The sequence below is a fragment of the Mobula hypostoma genome, chromosome 1 (assembly GCF_963921235.1).
Source record: "Mobula hypostoma chromosome 1, sMobHyp1.1, whole genome shotgun sequence".
Lineage (NCBI taxonomy): Eukaryota > Metazoa > Chordata > Chondrichthyes > Myliobatiformes > Myliobatidae > Mobula > Mobula hypostoma.
In genome coordinates, this window is record NC_086097.1 from 45,179,764 (window position 1) to 45,198,455 (window position 18,692).

An 18,692-nucleotide genomic window follows, 5' to 3' on the forward strand; every position below is an offset into this window, starting at 1 on the left:
AGTCATAAAAATAGCTGGATTGCCAAAAAGCAATTTGATTCACTAATGTTCTGTAAGGAAGGAAATCGACCAACCTTAACGAGTCTGACCTTTAGGTGGCGTTGGATTAAATAGCCAAATAAGCCATTCAGTTCAGTGATTAATTACGGATGGACAGTAGAAGCTGGCCTTGTTAGTGATGTTGACTTTGCATGAGTAAGTACATTTAAAGAGTCCAACAGCTAGTTATCACCCAGCAAGTCTGTGGAGCTGCAGTGTAATTACAGCCAAATCGTCCGGTTTTGTGCTGCTGTTTGATGTGTAAAAATCGACCAATACACCTGGGAAACTCAGACATGATCTAAACCAGAATAATGCCAGAGATTTTTAAACCACCCATCCGGGGGGGGGGTGCGCGCGGGAGGCATCACCTCATCAGAGGGACAGAACTTTCAATAATGCTGCAACCTCTCAATGCTAATAGTAAAGGGTGAAACTTGATTTTTGCCTATTGGTCCCTGGAGTGGGAATTGAATCCACAACCAACTCATTCAAGATTGAATCTGTTTTCCAGGCACCTCTGCTAATACAATTGCTAAAAACATTGTGACAGTATGTCAATCTTCCTTGCTAACTCTCTAGATGAGAAACAAATCAGAGAAGCACTGCAGCAGGAACATTTATTATAATTCTACTATATTATCAGATCTTTGCCACTGTATCTTTGGTCTCTGTGACCAACAACTCATTCTTTGTTAAATACAAGTAGATAAATGTAAGTAGTTTTTTGTCTTTTTTTAAAAAATTGGGTCAGTTGGGTTTCTTGCTTTATGGCCGCATGTAAGCAAACAAATTTCAAGGAGTATAATTTATACATTCTTTGATAACAAGGTGCTTTGAATCATTGAACTGAGAATGATTATCCGGTGTGACAATGCTATCCTATAATTTGATAGGTCTTTCTGCAGATACTCACAAACATTAACTTGCATTTTATGAATGTCTTTAATATAATTACAACATCCTAAATTCCTTCATCAAGCTATAATCGGATACAAATTAATCTGGAGTCAAAGCAGAAGGCACTTAAAAAACTCTGAAGCAATTCTTCATCAAAACGAGTGGTGTTAGGTGGGATCTGAAAGGTTTTAGGAGGAGGCTGGAGAACAATGGTGTTTGAGAAGGATGAAGACTCTGCTGCCAACTCTAAGGATGTCGGTGGGGGGGTGTTTGGTGGAAGAAAATTTTGTGAAAGTGACTGGAGTGGAGAAAAGTAGAATTTTCAGACATTTCTAAGGCAGGAGGAAATTACAGAAATAGGAAGGTGCAAGATCAGAGAGGACTTGAACGTCAGTGTGATGGTTTTAAATTTATGGCATTAGCAGGATCAGTCAGTGACGAAAGTGGCAGGAAAGTAAAATGCAGTGTGTAACACTTCATTGTAATGTTATACCTGAACAATAAAGCTCATTAAAAACTTTGAAGCTGGGTAGGAATTATGCATTAATTGGAGCAGCCTTCTATGTCTATGTTTCTGAGACAGAAAGATGGCTCCTTAATTAGCATTTTAGTGTGGAGCTCCAAACTTCAAAACAAGTGAAAGCAAGTATTGTTTCTTAGCCTTGAGGAAGATATTGAAAAATTAAGGAAAGAAAATAATTGTACAAGGTTTCTGTTATTCAAATGAAATACTAATATAGTTAGCATTGGGTTTTGAACAAAAATGTTATGAAATAGAAATTGGAGAGATTTGAAAATCAGAATGCTTCTTCAGCTAACTGACATGCGACCCTCTCAGTAGGATCAGTTATAATATTCCAGTACAGCAATAATACATTCCATTCACTTCCCAAACCTCAACAAACCATTACATCACCACATCTGGCTAGCTTTGACATGCTTTGTTTTATTGTTTTTATCAATGAAAGCCCACCTGTTTTACATACCAGACATGTCTCTCAAATTCCCAAAGTACAAAGTAAAATTTATCTAAATGAAGTGTGCATCTGAAGGAAAAGGGTGAATGTATTTTATACGAGGTATACTATCTGCGTTCCTTATACAAGTAACAATTTAGCCTGCCTTGGAGTCCTACGGTTTATCAGGCACAGTATCACCAGAAACTGGTTGAACACAGTTTTCCAAACACATAAATGAAATTTAAATATAATCAATCTTCTGGATTGATGGGCAAATTGGAACAACTACCGTAACTGAAAATATTCCAGCTATGTATCTGTTAAAGTTGTTTCTTTTTTTTTGGAGATCTCAACAATATAAAAAGATAATTAAGCTCATTCAATGTTTAATGTAGTAGCTTTAGTTTTGTTATATCAACAGTCATGTGTAACAAAATAATTTAATATATCTCAGATACTGTAGCACACTGATACAAAATATCCATTCTTGTCAAAAATACATTCAACTGAAGCCCCAGAAATGCAGTAAAAATTTGTAAAAGTAATAATTTATTTAGCTTTAATCTGTTGATAGTTATTCTTTTGTAATATTAAGATCATACTAGGGATGAGATTGCCCAATGGATAGCAAAAGGATCAGACTAGAGCCAATAGCAGACGTATTCCTGAAATGAAAGAAACTCCTATTCTTCAATAAACCTAATTGCCTTCAGAATCCAAATTTCTCTGATCACTTACATGTCAAACCTCTAGTTAAGGCACATTTAATTCTACTTGCAGATACTTTCTTCAAACAGAGCAGATTATTTTTCAAAAATAACCTTGAACAATTCCTATTTCACAAGTAGTAGAAATAAAGAAATGGTTTCTCTGTTATCTACAGCCTAAAAATAGCAAATAATACTCATAAGATGACATTGATCAAATAACTCCAGCCAAAAATACACAAACGTGAAGAAAGCAAGGAAGAATTCTTTGTATTTATCACCAAGACCTCTATTGGGACGCTGAGTGATGATCTGCACCATAAATCATGGGTTAAAGAAACACATGAACAATAAATGCTCTCCTCCAGTTAGATACACTGTATTGTGTTTGATGTCATTTTCTCTTCCAGAATTGCTTGGAGTATAACAAGAGAAAAGCAACTTTGCAAACACTCCTCTAGTTAATGCAATCAATTTGTTTTGCTCCTTCCTTTATTTCAAAATGCAATGGCTGCTATTGGCACTCCGTTAACAGTGCAGAGAAATGTTGAAAAGGATTAATACATGCTAGCAGAGTCCACTGAAGAAACTTCTATTTAAACTGATTCCATGGAAACCTCACCTTTTAGTAGTTTTATTCAGGTTAGACAAACTAGTCAGACACCCTTGCCTGCTACATCCAGAGATGAAGTGCAGAATGGAAAGAAAAATGCAGAAGGAAAATGAATATTATGTAGAAAATAAAAAATAAATAAATAAAAAAACATACGATATTGAAAACAAATGGTCATAAATATACAATAATAATATCTTTAAGAAAGCTGACAATGAAAATATTCAAAGCATTAACCTTGGTGTAGTGAAACACAAAAATTCTCAGTGGTCTATCACAACAGCATGAAGATGGTAAGTAATTAAATGCAGCAATGACATAGCACAGTCATTAAATGGCATGAGCCGTGAATATATGGTTTTGCAATGCAGTGTGACCCAAATATTTTGTGGTTTTCTAGCTTGGGTTCCTGGAATCCTGAGGAAAGATAAAGTGGAATATACTAGCAGTCTAAATCATGGACTGATGAATCACAGAACACAAGAAGGCTACATTGCCTATACCAGCCCTTCATTCCCATGTCTTCCCAGTACCTCTCCCCTTGTCCCCATTGCCCTGAAAATCCTGCTGTTTTCAAGTATATATCCAATTCCATTTTGAAAGTTAACATTAAATCAGAATTTGCCTCTTGCTTATGTTGTATATTCCAGACCATGGCAAATGTCTGTAGTAGAAATATTCAATTCATTCTCATCATTATTTTGTCGACCACTTAAAACATTTTTCTTTGCTTACTTACCCACCTCTCAATTGAAATAGTTTTTTGGTATCTTACTTTATCAAACACCTCGCATTTTCAACATTTCTACTGAATGTTCTCATTCCTTTCTTATCTATCCAGATGGGGACATTGCTAGTAAGGTCAGCATTCATTGTCCACACCTAATTGGGAAAGGTGGCAGCAAACTTCCTATCTGATCTTCTGCAGCTCCTATAGTGACAGCTCGGGAAAGAGAACATTTTTAGCTTTCCAATTTCTCAATGCAGCTATTTTCCCTCATTCCTGGGTTTCTTGTACTTGGCACTATTCCAATAAATCCCTGGACCATCTCCAAGGCAATGACATCCTTCCTAAAGTAGAGTTCACAGATTTGGATACAGTAAGCCAGCCAGTGATTCCTGGAGGTTTAGCCGAAAACATTTGTTTGATTAACTGGCATTGAGCTATTTAATCTAAACTTAATGACAATTCAAAGCAAGTTTCTCTTTAAGCATGTGAATTACAGGCAAGGTAATTGCTTTATTTTTGGATTATGGGGAATTATGGCTTAAGAAAGAGAAATCCAGCTGCTGGCAGTTGCTCAGAGCCGGTACGTGTGGCTTAGAATGTCTAACATGAGGGTTAGGGTTAGTGTGAGAAAGAGACATACAACACATGTTCTTGTATGCTTGACTGTGCTCCATCTGGAGAAATGAAGTGCTGCAATTAGACGCAACCTCCGACACCCACTCACTGCAGAAAATTGGGGCCAAAGGCAACATTTTGTCTCTGTAACAAAAGTGCGGACAGATTGAAAATGCATCGTAGAACTTCCGGATTGATGAGGAATTTCATCACAGTTTCTTACAAACATCTTAATCAGTAACACCTGAAAATATAGAAGGGTTTTTAAAATTCTAAATGCAGAAGAATGGAAGGATCATTTGAAAGCCCTTTAATAATGCCACAAAATGCCGTTACTTAATAATTCATGATAATTATCTGAAATCAGCTTCCTTAATAATGACTCAATTTATATGACAGGAAATATTATCTTGAGGAACAAATTAAAAGCTATGTCCTTTTTCAATGAACCTATCCAATATTTATTTAACCATCTGTAACACCATTTACCTCTTAATCCTGTTCTGCCAGTTGTTAAGGAAAAAAAATTTAACAATCGAACAGTTTAGCCTGATTTTAAAAAGGACTAAGGCATGATTAATGGCATTTAAAAATACTCTGCTGTAGTGTAAAGGTATGCCCACTCCAATCTAAAACCTTTCAGCCTGAGTGCTTGTTTTCAAAGTAAAGCTATTCTGCACATTTGAATATAAAGTTATTAAAATACTACACAGGGTCCAAATCAGCCAGGAATAAATTTATCCTTGTAAATTCAACGTAAACTCTTCTAGGATGAAAAAATTAAGCTTCTTTTTAAATTTTGCTTAGCAGCTAGCATAACACTATTTCAGTGCCAGCGGCTGGGTAAAATTCCACCGCTGCCTGTCAGGCGTTTGTACGTTCTCCCCGTGACCGTGCGGGTTTCCTCCAGTTGCTCTGGTTTCCTCCCACGGTCTAAAGGTGTACGAGTTAGTAGGTTAATTGGTCACGTGGGTATAAGTGAGTGACAAGTGCTCATAGGGGAACAAGGGCCTGTTACCTTGCTCTATCCCTAAATAAATAAATAAACAAACAAATACATAACATTTGCATCATGTAACAGTTATTTAAAACATTTTAAGGACAGCTTCATGAACACAGCTAACAGAAATAGTCCTTGTCTTTGCAAAAATTCAGTCATAAATGAAATCTCAAAAATCTCTGGGTTTTCTGAGCACCTGTATTTACTAATTGTTAAAGCCGTTAAGCCCAGGAGTTCTCTGCTTGGTCCTGTTGCGTTGATTGTGGCCGACGCATGTTTCCTGTGTTCTATGATTATTTAAAGGGGACTCTCGTTATGCTCTGCAAGTGTCGTCCTACTGTGTGTAGAATAACTTCATTAACCTTGCGGTACAATAACCTTGCGGTGTCATTCGCTCGTGCCTCCAATGCTCTGTTGGTATTTCAATGTCTAACCTCTTGTTTCTGTCTTTTCTTGGGGAGTCTGCTGTCCCCCCGCTCCCGGCTTGAGTCGTTGTGAGCGTTAACTGTGACTGATGCTGCCATCTGCCGCAGCTGGGTTGAGTCAGTGCCAGTGACCACTCTGACAGTCTGCTGTTCCTCCACACCTGGGTCCAGCTCTGCAAGCGTGCACCATGACACACTCAGACACTGGGATTGCAATGTGCTTTACATACAAATATTAAATGTGAAACTGAGTTAACCTAAAACACAGTTACCTTCTCTTCACATTTACTAAGGCTGTGGATTTATGTCATGGAATGCAACGTTTTCTCAATCTTCCTCTCTGCACTTGATAACCTTGACTTATTTCAGCTCTCCTACAAAACATTTGATGCATTGATGTGGAAAAAATGGTTTCTGCCCTTCTCTAATCGCCGATTGATTTTACTGCTTCAAGGCCAGTTAGGAAGAAAAAATATTACTTGGTTAGTCACCTAGAGGCCACCTAGAGAAAATGTGCAATATGAATCAGAGAGCAACTTATAAGAATACCTTTTTAATTTAAAATAACTATACAGTAACATACGTTGAGAGGAAGCTATTGAATCATTCTAAGAATAAATATCTCAATAAGAACATAAGAAATTGAAGCAAGAGTAAACTGGCTCCACATGTCTACTCCAGTGTTTAATAGATCATCACAAATCTTCTATATCAGTACCACTTTCCTGAACTCCAGAATTCTCCCTTTACTTGATGTCAAATATTGATCTCTGTCTTGAATAAAATCAGTGACTGATCCTCCCCAGTCTCCTAGAGTAGAGAATTCCAGAAATTCAAATCATTTTGGATCAAGAAATTTCTACTTTTCTCAATCCTTCACTTTGAGATCGTGTTCCCGTTACAGACATCAAAGGTAGGGAAAGGTGGCATTTGCATTAATCCTGTCAAACCTAGTTGGAATTTTCAATGCAATAACTTTATATTCTTCAGAATCAGAAGCAGACATTCGCTGTACTTTTGTCTTGCAAATCAATCTGGTGACATTTTGCTGTATAGGCAATGCAAGGGTACCGTATAAAATCCAATTCCTGATGCTTATCCAACAACTGGATACTTCTGATACTGGATATTGCAAATGAACCTATTGCACCTTCAAGGATGGAGAAGATAAAACTTTTAAGGAAATATATCTGATTAACTACCCCATGGCTGCTTGGACATCTAACTTTCTTTTACTGAGAAATTCAGAAATTATTGCTAAAATAATTGCCTAATAATTCTACAAGATAAATAAAACTGATGGGAGCTAATGGTCTAAACATGCTCAGCCTTCCAGTTAACACTTTGCAATGTCAGTTCCAACATGCCTTTGCGATCAGTTTTCAGACATCCCACCCTGCAAAAACTCATTTCAGGGAGGTAGCACCATCAATTTGCGGGAGACTTCTGGGAGAGGTGGGATGTCTGCAATAGAGTAGTTCCTTAGCAGCCAGCCAGCTAGTTTAAATAACGTTAGCTATGCTAATGAACGAATAACACCTGTTAAACTCACCTCAACATGTCTTGTACAGTCTTAACCCACCATGGGCAATAGAAAAGTCACCGTTGCAACAGTGCAGCGAGCAACACTGTCATTATTTTGACCCCTATTAGTATAGTCTGGGGTGACGTACATTTTATATTTTCTTTTTTTGGAACTCTCTGCAACTCTGACTTTTTTTGGAACTCTCTCGCTCGTGGTCGCTCTCACTCGCGCTTGCTTTCTCGCTCTTGCTTTCTCGCTCTCACTCTCTTGCGCGCTTGCTTTCTTGCTCTCACGCTCTCTCTCTAGTGGTCGCTCTCACTCGCGCTCGCTCTCTCGCACTTTCTTTCTCGCTTTTGCTTTCTCACTCTCACTCTCTTGCACGCTTGCTTTCTCGCTCGATCTCTCTCTCGTGGTCGCTCTCACTCGCGCTTGCTTTCTTGCTCTTGCGCTCGCTCTCTCGCTCTCTCTCGCACGTTCTCTCACGCCTGCTCTCAAAAAAATCAATTTCCGGGACATTGTATATAATTTGCGGGCATCAGGGAGCCACTATTAATTTGCGGGAGACTCCTGGAACTTCCGGGAGAGGTGGGATGTCTGAGTTTTCATCTTTAATCTGCTGCAGATCAATCCATGCTCCCCCCACCCCCACAACACAAACCCATTTTTATTTGCACGTTTGAAAACAAATCTTAATATAGATAAAGAGCAATAGATCTCCCACGAATCAGCTTAATCAGCATTTTTACCAAATGGAATCATTTACTCATTTGCTTTTTAAATCAGTCCAATTTCTCATCCATTCACAAATTTTGATACAAGATGCAAGACTGCTTAATGTCATTTCCTGTACACAAGGAGAAGGAGAACAACATAATTGTTACTCTGGATCCAAAGCAGCATGAGAAAAACACAAAAGATAAAGAACACAATGATAATTAAAAAAAACATACAATATTAATACATCAGATAGCTTATCCACTATACTGAACTTTATCAAATACTGTTAGGACGTTTGCATGATGCCAGCATAGGACGTGACTCAGTTACGTCCTCAAAAGAGGTAGTTAGACATGGTCTTCGTTGACTGGATGCTGACAATGATAGGGAGCACCTCCAGAAGTAACCTAAAAAACCTGAACCAAGCATAATAACAAGTTTGAAAAGGACTCAGTGGAAATTTGGCAACTGATAGAATGTTTAATACAAATAATGAGTTCATTTAGATATAAAGTGATTTAAGACATATGAGGTATTACAGTGCACATGATGAAGATTATTAATTACATCTGCTACTTTGTTTTTACCTTTTGGTTGCTGATGTTATATCCTTCCTGGTTCCAGAGGGAGATGGTAGAGAGCCGCTTATTTTCTTTGGTAGTACTGTTCCATTGTTAACTGTAGGTCTTAATGGCAGGGTTTGCACTAAGGGTCTCGCTGCAAAGCAAGCAAACATATCACTACTGCCTGTGCAGTTTGGTTCTTATAGTAAGTAATATTAATAGTCTACAATGCAATGATTACAGCCTTCACAGCTGTTTTAATTTAGGAGATTAAATGCGTTCATATCCTCTGTAAGAAAAGCACACAGGTGGTGATGAGTTGCTTTAAGTTTCTAGCTTACCATGTTAAAACAAGTAAATCTAAAGTGGTGGGTTAGCACTCATCAGAACCATTCTCTGAAAGATTTTCTTCATGAAGGTTCACCAAAAGCATATTGTATCATAAGGTGCATTTCACTAATCTTTATATTTTAGGATTTGTCTCCTGAGAGGCTTTGAACCCATTTTGTAAAGGGCTTTCTGCCCTGTAGCATTACAACCAGCAATCAGAAGTCCATCTCTTTGATACTTGAGAGGACCAACTAAGGCAGGGAAGCAGCTCAGAATAAACAAGGCTGACAGTGAAAAATCTACCTAACCTTTGGCAAACAGTTGTTCATGTTAAGCTTTCCTTGCAGTAAACAGACCCCGAGGCATTGCCAGGGGGTAAATAATTACCTGGATAACATTACTTTCAGAAGTTCACTCTGAGGCATTCCAATGCAAGTGCAGTTTTCAGTAATATTCCACTAGAGAAGGTTTGTGATCAACAGGAACTGTACCCTGATAGGATGGGTCACAGCAATAATATCCACAACCAGCATGAAGATCTCCATTTACAAAATTTGGGTCGCATTTACTGTCACATAGAATAGGGTCAGTTCAACCAGTGAAAATTGTGGTCGGGGATAAGAATTTAAATTGGACCACTTTTGGATGATACACATAATCAATGCAAACACGCGCATACTTGTAACTTTCTGGAAAGATTGAACAGGCTTTCTCCCCCAGAAATGTTTAGACTGATGAGTGAACTCAGGATGATGAAAAAGCTTGAAAGAGTCGTCGGCTATGAGGGAACAGCTGCTGCTTTACAGCACCAGAGACCTGGGCTCAATCCTGATTTTGGCTGTTTCTGTCGTTGTGAGGTTTCTTTCCTAGTTTGAAGATTGGCTTTGTACATCAAAACGTCAAAGCGTACAGTGAAATACTCTGCTCTTCCATCACAAAGATGCACGGGTTGTAAGTTGGCTGGCTGCTTCAAAGAGTTCCCAGTGTGTGAATAAATAGAAGAATCTGTGGGAATTGGTGAAAGATTATTACAATTGTATGGTTGACAGCTAGGATGCACTTGATGGACCAAAGGGCCTGTTTCCATGCTGTGTCTGTCTATAACTTAAAGAGAGTATTCTTCCTTTTGCAGACAAGACCAAACCAATGAGTCACAACCGAAATCCAATATATCCAAAAGGAAATGGTGGAGGAACTGCTTTAGATTATAAAATTGGCTACCACAAGGTGCGGATTTGCATGGATCCATTTGAGGGGTAGTTGGATAAACAAATGAGTGAGGGAGAACATGCTGGCGGAATTAGACGAAAACTCATATTAAGCAGAAACCCCAGCACAGCCATAATGAGTTAATGACAGTTTCCAAACCATAGAAACAATATAATACTTCATGCTAGCATTCATAATTTCAAATGTGCTCCTTAGAAGGTCTTTGAATTTATAAGTCTAATTTTTAGCCTTGGCACCAGCAGTCCAAATTAAATAAAAATGTCTCTTGACCTTTTCCAAAAGGTTTCAGGATACTTTGTTTAACTGACATTTCCCTTTTTTTTTACCATTACATCATTTCAATAGGAAGAGGCGCAGTCGACGTTTCAGGCCGAGACCCTTCGTCAGGACTAACTGAAGGAAGAGTGAGTAAGGGATTTGAAAGCTGGAGGGGGAGAAGGAGATCCAAAATGATAGGAGAAGACAGGAGGGGGAGGGATAGAGCTGAGAGCTGGACAGGTGATAGGCAAAAGGGGATACGAGAGGATCATGGGACAGGAGGTCCGGGAAGAAAGACGGGGGGGGGGTGACCTAGAGGATGGGCAAGAGGTATATTCAGAGGGACAGAGGGAGAAAAAGGAGAGTGAGAGAAAGAATGTGTGCATAAAAATGAGTAACAGCTGGGGTACGAGGGGGAGGTGGGGCCTAGCGGAAGTTAGAGAAGTCAATGTTCATGCCATCAGGTTGGAGGCTACCCAGACGGAATATAAGGTGTTGTTCCTCCAACCTGAGTGTGGCTTCATCTTTACAGTAGAGGAGGCCGTGGATAGACATGTCAGAATGGGAATGGGTTACACATTTTAATTCCACATCCCATTCCCATTCTGACATGTCTATCCACGGCCTCCTCTACTGTAAAGATGAAGCCACACTCAGGTTGGAGGAACAACACCTTATATTCCGTCTGGGTAGCCTCCAACCTGATGGCATGAACATTGACTTCTCTAACTTCCGCTAGGCCCCACCTCCCCCTCGTACCCCAGCTGTTACTCATTTTTATGCACACATTCTTTCTCTCACTCTCCTTTTTCTCCCTCTGTCCCTCTGAATATACCTCTTGCCCATCCTCTGGGTCACCCCCCCCCCGTCTTTCTTCCCGGACCTCCTGTCCCATGATCCTCTCGTATCCCCTTTTGCCTATCACCTGTCCAGCTCTCGGCTCTATCCCTCCCCCTCCTGTCTTCTCCTATCATTTTGCATCTCCCCCTCCCCCTCCAGCTTTCAAATCCCTTACTCACTCTTCCTTCAGTTAGTCCTGACGAAGGGTCTCGGCCTGAAACGTCGACTGCGCCTCTTCCTATAGATGCTGCTTGGCCTGCTGCGTTCACCAGCAACTTTGATGTGTGTTGCTTGAATTTCCAGCATCTGCAGAATTCCTGTTGTTTACATCATTTCAATGTAATTTTCTACTTCAACCATTGAGATCCCTATACTCACTGAGTCTGATTTCAGACAAATGCAAATTATATAACATTAGAAGGTTGGGTCTTTACATCTGTGCAGTTCACCCCCCAACAATCTACCAACAGCAGTTCTAACCTATCAGGTTAAAATATTGACTTCTGGAAAAATAATTCCTTTAAGGATTGAAACCATTACTTTCTACACAACACACACAAAATGCTGGAGGTACTCAGCAGGCCAGGCAGCTTCTATGGACGAGAATATAGTCAACATTTCGGGCCGAGACCTTTCATCAGGACTGGAGAAAAGGAGATGAGGAGTTAAGAGTTAGAAGGTGGGAGGTGACGGGGGAGGAAGAAACACAAGGTGATAGGTGAAACTGGGAGGGGGTGAAGTAAAGAGCTGGGAAGTTAATTGATGAAGGGGATACAGGGCTGGAGAAGGGGGAATCTGACAGGAGAGGACAAAAGGCCATGGAAGAAATGGGGGAGGAGCACCAGAGGGAGGTGATGGGCAGGTAAGGAGATAAGGTGAGAGAGGGAAAAGGGAATGGGGTATGGTGGGGGGGTGGTGTTGGATTACCAGAAGTTTGAGAAATCATTGCTCATGCCATCAGGTTGGAGGCTTCTTAGACAGAACATAAGGTATTGCTCCTCCAACCTGAGTGTGGCATCATCGTGACTGTAGAGGAGGCCATGGACTGATATGTGGGAATGGGAAGTGGAAATGAAATGGGTGAGCACTAGGAAATGTCTATTATAAACACACTGACTCTCACAGCTACCTGGACTATGCTGTTTCCCACCCTGTTACTTGTAAAAATGCCACCCCCTTCTCTTAATTCTTCCGTCTCTGCCACATCTGCTCTCAGGATGAGGCTTTTCAATCCAGAACAAAGGAGAAGTCCTCCTTCTTCACAGAAAGGGGCTTCCCATCCTCCACCATCAACACTGCCCTCAACCGCATCTCTTCCATTTCGCACACATTAGCCCTCATCCCATCCTCCTACCACCCCACCAGGGATAGGGTTCCTCTTGTCCACACCTACCAACCCAGTAGCCTCTGCATCCAGCACATAATTCTCCGTAACTTCCGCCATCTCCAGCGGGATCCCACCACCAAGCACATCTTTGCCTCCCCCTACCCCCACTTTCTGCTTTCTGTAGGGATCGCTCCCTATGCGACTCCCTTGTCCATTCATCCCTCCCCACCTCCCCACTCCCTCCTGGCACTTATCCTTGCAAGCGGAACAAGTGCTACACCTGCCCCTACAACTCCCCCCTCACTACCGTCCAGGGCCCCAACCAGTCCTTCCAGGTGAGGCGACTCTTTACTTGTGAGTCTGTGGGGAGTCACCTACTGTATCCGGTGCTCCCGGTGTGGCCTCCTGTATATCAGTGAGACCTGACATAGATTGGGAGGCTGCTTCGCCAAGCACCTACACTCCGTCCGCCAGAAAAAAGTGGGATCTCCCATTTTAATTCCACTTCCCATTCTCATATGTTCATAAATGGCTTCCTCCACTGTCGCAATGAGGCCACACTCAGGTTGGAGGTGCATCACCTTATATTCCATCTGTGTAGCCTCCAACCTGATGACATGAACATCGATTTCCTTGAGCTTCCGGTAATGCCCCCCCCCCCCACTTCACCATTCCCCATCTCCTTTTCCCTCTCTCACTTTATCTCCTTATCTGTCCATCACCTCCCACTGGTGCTCCTTCCTTTTTCTTCCATGGCCTTCTGTCCTCATCCATCAGATTGCCCTTTCAACAGCCCTGTCTCTCTTTCATCAATCAACTTCCAACTCTATACTTCACCCCCACCCCACCGCCACTCTGGTCTCACCTAGTACCTTGTGTTTATTCCTCCCGGGCTCCCAGCTTCTAACTCGGACTCCTCAGCTCTTTTCCCCACCAGTCCTGACGAAGGACCTCGGCCCGAAACATCCAATGTACTCTTCTCCAAAGATGCTGCCTGGCCTGCTGCGCTCCTCCAGCATTTTGTGTGTGATGCTCGGATTTCCCAAGCATCTGCAGATTTTCTCTTGTTTGTGACTTTCTACACAATCATCCCTTCCAGACCATCAAGCCTTCCCTGCAATGGTTTAACCTATCATGTTATTTTTCTTCAGCATGGTAACAGGTCCATCCTGACTAATGGGCCCATGCTATCCCATTACACCTGTGTGACCAATTACCCTACTAACCCACCTATACAGCTTTGGAATGTGGGAGGGAGCTGGAGCACTTCAAGGAAACCCACATAGGGGAGAGCATACAAACTCCTGACAGACAGCAGCAGGGACGGAGCTCAGCTCTCTGGCACAGTGATAGCGTTGTGCCAGCCGCCACACCACCGAGCTGCCCCTTATTTTCTTTGTCACTTTGGTTGTTTGCAACGCTGCCAGGAACAAACACATTTGCAAACAGACCCTTGGCTCATTACCTTACCAAGCACATTAATTAAAACGGTAACCCCTACAGCTCGTCAGAAAGGCTTTTCCATTTACCCATGTTGTCACTTTTTCCTTCAGCGTTAAGGTCAATGAGTGTATTTTCAAAATCGACTTTTCTTTTGTATTCATTGCTAATTCAGAGCAAAGGAGGCAGTTGTGCCGATGAGCGATGGCTGCCTGCCAGGGCCTCTCTGTGATGAACACGTTGCTGCAGTGTTGATATGAATGGGACCGCCAGCAGCATTTACAACAAATCATTTGGCAAGTAGTCTTTAACTTTCTTCAGGCAAACTCAACCATTGGTACAGTACCATAAACATTATGATTCCCTCACAAATAATTATTGAACTAAAATATTAATTTTTTTAAAAAGCTATCTACAAATTAGGAGCTAATGATGTATATTATTTGTGCCATTCCTTCTCAGCCACTGAATAGAGAGGGTACGTCTCAAAAACACTCCTTCATTGATTCATTAGTTAATCCATTTAATGACCGGACTTGATCTTGTCATTATGGCAGAGGGAAAAAGCAAAGGGATATGGCTTGATCGCCTTAAACCTGCTCTTAGTCAGCCATTAGATGAAAATAATAGAACATAAATTGACAAATTACATTTCAACAAAGTACAGGGTTGTTGAGTTAACTACAAAATGAAATTGGATAATGGCCCGTTCAGATTTAGGCCCAAGTCGTATTGAGTAAAGACTTGCTAATGTAAGAAATCTTACCTAGGGACTTTACAGAGAAGTTTTATTAATGGTTTCAGGAAATATTGGATCTAGAATCATCTAGCCTCTCAGCAACAACGTTAGATTAAGGAAATGAAATTAATGAAAAATAATGAAGAAAACTATTTGTGACAGAAAGGAATTGGAGGAGTAGACCAGAATGATGATGGAACTGCAGATTCTTTCCAATTTACAGAAATAATTCCCAAATGCCCAAAGGGAGGGTACTGCTGGTTTCAGAAACAGCAGGAAGTTTGCCACTGGTGAGAGAAGGCACGCCACAATGTCAGTAAATCAGGGTTAAGAACCAAGAACTCTCCCACTTGCTTAGTGGAGTTTTTTATTGCAGTGCGCGCGGCCTCTCCGGTGGATGATATCTGTAAGCTGTCTAGTAGGGGACCGTGCACAATTCTGATTTGATGGAGACAGACATGAGAACACGGAGGAACATCTGGAGAAACTTCTGAAATGCCCGCTTCGCTGCCACTGCTACTGTGTGGTAACCGGAATCTCCGGAGCAGAAGGCCCCGAATCCTCGGCTTTGCTTGTTTCAGCAGCTGGGGCGAGGTCGAAGGCGCTTGGCAGAGGATGGTGCTCAGGAGGCTGTATCGGAGAGGCTGGTCAGAGGCTCGAAGTTTTCGGATGGATGGACTCATCCACTGTTGCCGGCTGCTTCCAAGGCACCAGGAAGTTGACAGTGCCTGGAGGTTTATGGCAGGGAGTTTCTCCCTTTTGCCATCTGCTATCAGGGACTCGGGAGTCGATCGACTTGGGGACTTTGAGACTTTTTTTTACCGTGCCCATGGTTTGTTCTCCATCAAATTATGGTATTGCTTTGCACTGCTGTAACTATACGTTATAATTATGTGGTTCTGTCAGTGTTAGTATTTGGTTTGTCCTTTTTTTTGCGATATCACTCTGGAGAAACATTGTATCATTTCTTAATGCATGTATGCATTTCTAAATGACAATAAACGAGGACTGAGTGTTCTCATAGTCTAAAAAAATCTAGTAGCTTTTGCTGTTTGTTTTATTTATTGTTTGTTTCCCTTTCAGGGTTCATTTCCTATTCAGTGTTCTTTTGAAGACTGACCCGGAGTTACACGCTGACTACGGTTCTTTGTGGAAATGGGACCTGCTCTCGGGGTTTCACGAATGGCCGCTGTTTGGCACGCCAAGGGCTCACCTAAGAGCTTCGCTTGCCTTCGGAGGACCGAGATTTCGTGGCTCTGGAGATGGGGGGATCGGAGGTCAGTGCCTCTGCAGGAGATCGGTGTATCGTTGGAGACGGAAGATCTCTGGCTATGTGCCCAGAGACCCGAGACCTTTGGGCACAGAGCTTGGAAAAAGCGATGAAATAGACTTTTAACATCATAAATCAATGAGTTGTTTGTTATGTCTCCCCTCTTGCTGTGAAACAGAGACATCTCTTTCTCGCTTATTAGGGAGAGAGAGAGCCTGTGGTATGTTGAATACCGGGTGAACAAGTAATCTTTGGGATAACTGCAAGTCTGTGTCTTCGAGTGCTTGGTGGCGGGTGCCAATACTTTTTTTTTGCCAGTGGGAAGAGGGAGGATTGTTGCTTGCCGCCGTTTATGCGTGGGAGGGAGGGGAGTTTGGGGGGTGGACTTTGGGGTTCTACAAACGTAATATTTAACAGTCATTCATTCTTTGGGGGCACTCCTCTGTTTTTGTAGATGTTTGTGAAGAAAAAGCATTTCAGGATGAATATTGTATACATTTCCCTGTCATTAAATGTAACTTTGAAACCTTGAAACCTTATTGTATCCATCTTATAACATCGCACATAGTTTCTTTCAACTAAAAAGACAGCCTAAAAGGCATACCAAAACTTATTGCACATGTTCTGTAACATAATTAATAGGACATTGGGTTCATTCATACATCTGAAATTTTCCCCAATATTAATCAGGATGTGAGCTTGCATAATTCATTTCTTCGCAATACATGTTTTTTCTCAGTCCCATATTACCACAATTTATAGTACCCCTCCCCATCAATACCTTGAGAACACTGCATCGTCTCTGTGCATTCATCTGCTTATTCAGCCAACAATCTCGAACGAGCCACAATTTCCTCTAGCACAAATCAACTAATATACTAAAGCCTCACGGTCACACTACTGTGACTGCTTACTATTCCAGTTTTTGATTCAAAATCAGCCTTCTAACATTTTGTTCCACTCACTGGCTTCTACCTCAGCTCCGCCTCTCACCTGCAATTTCACCATTTTCAGACTCGACTCTTTCAAACTGCCTCTTCCTATCTGTCACTGCATTCACAACCTCCATCCCCCTTTAATTTCAACATAGCCAAACCCTGCTGGCTGTATTCTGTTTTACAGGAGTCCGGCTCACCTTTCACCTCTGCTATTGCTGACCTACATTTATCCTTGGTTCCCAAATAACACTTCTGGCTCTCCACCTTCCTCTTGTCCTTAAAACCCAAATCTGATAAACCATTCACTCAATTCTCCAACCTCCGGACATGATTTTGTTTTCCATTATCTTTCCACGTTCAAGGTGGTGTATAAATGTAAGACACTATTAATTAGAATGCAATGTTGCATAACTTGCGTAAGTGAACTTTTATTTGCAGAGTGAAATTTTCAGCAAAGATTATTCAAATACAGATCTATAAATGATGTAAATAGCAAGAAATTAGAATTAATATTGGACTCTTTAATGCTAATTCATTTATTGTAAATTTTGAGAAGTCTGAGAATGTGAAAATGCAATATATGTGTAACATAGAAAACATAGAAAATAGGTGCAGGAGTAGGCCATTCGGCCCTTCGAGCCTGCACCGCCATTTATTATGATCATGGCTGATCATCCAACTCAGAACCCTGCACCAGCCTTCCCTCCACACCCTCTGATCCCCCTAGCCACAAGGGCCATATCTAACTCCCTCTTAAATATAGCCAATGAACTGGCCTCAACTGTTTCCTGTGGCAGAGAATTCCACAGATTCACCACTCTCTGTGTGAAGAAGTTTTTCCTAATCTCAGCCCTAAAAGGCTTCGCCTTTATCCTCAAACTGTGACCCCTCGTTCTGGACTTCCCCGACATCGGGAACAATCTTCCTGCATCTAGCCTGTCCAATCCCTTTAGGATTTTATACGTTTCAATCAGATCCCCCCTCAATCTTCTAAATTCCAACGAGTACAAGCCTAGTTCATCCAGTCTTTCTTCATATGAAAGTCCTGCCATCCCAGGAATCAATCTGGTGAACCTTCTTTGTACTCCCTCTATGGCAAGGATGTCTTTCCTCAGATTAGGGGACCAAAACTGCAATTTGTCAAGAAACTTAAATCAACAATTTATACATATATTGTGAAAACTATAACACAATATGTGTACGATTGATAAGTTCGTGGCCTAAGGTAGAAGGGGTCAATTTTAGAAAACCTAGCACATTTATTTTTCAACATAGTCCCCTCCTACATTTACACACTTAGACTAGTGATCGTGGAGCATATAGATCTTGGACCTCCAGAAAGTGTCCATAGCAGGGGTGATTAATAAGTTCGTGGCCGAAGATAGAAGGAGATAAGTTATACGGCTCTCGTTACATGCACATGCAGTTCAACTCTTTGAGTGATTATGCAGAAAGTTTGAAGTTAATAACTCATCTCCTTCTACCTTAGGCCACGAACTTAACCATCACCCCTCGTAATTTGTTTCT

At 41.2% G+C, this 18,692-nt stretch overlaps 1 protein-coding gene across 10 annotated transcripts in view; it reads right to left on the bottom strand.

Annotated features, from left to right (window-relative positions):
• eml1 (EMAP like 1) overlaps positions 1–18,692 on the bottom strand; it is a 234,399-nt gene that overhangs the window by 59,204 nt on the left and 156,503 nt on the right. For all 10 annotated transcript variants that reach the window (XM_063047449.1, XM_063047454.1, XM_063047422.1 and 7 more), the window contains one exon: positions 8,818–8,947. In XM_063047449.1, the coding sequence (XP_062903519.1) occupies positions 8,818–8,947 (130 nt within the window). The remainder of the gene's footprint in view (positions 1–8,817; positions 8,948–18,692) is intronic.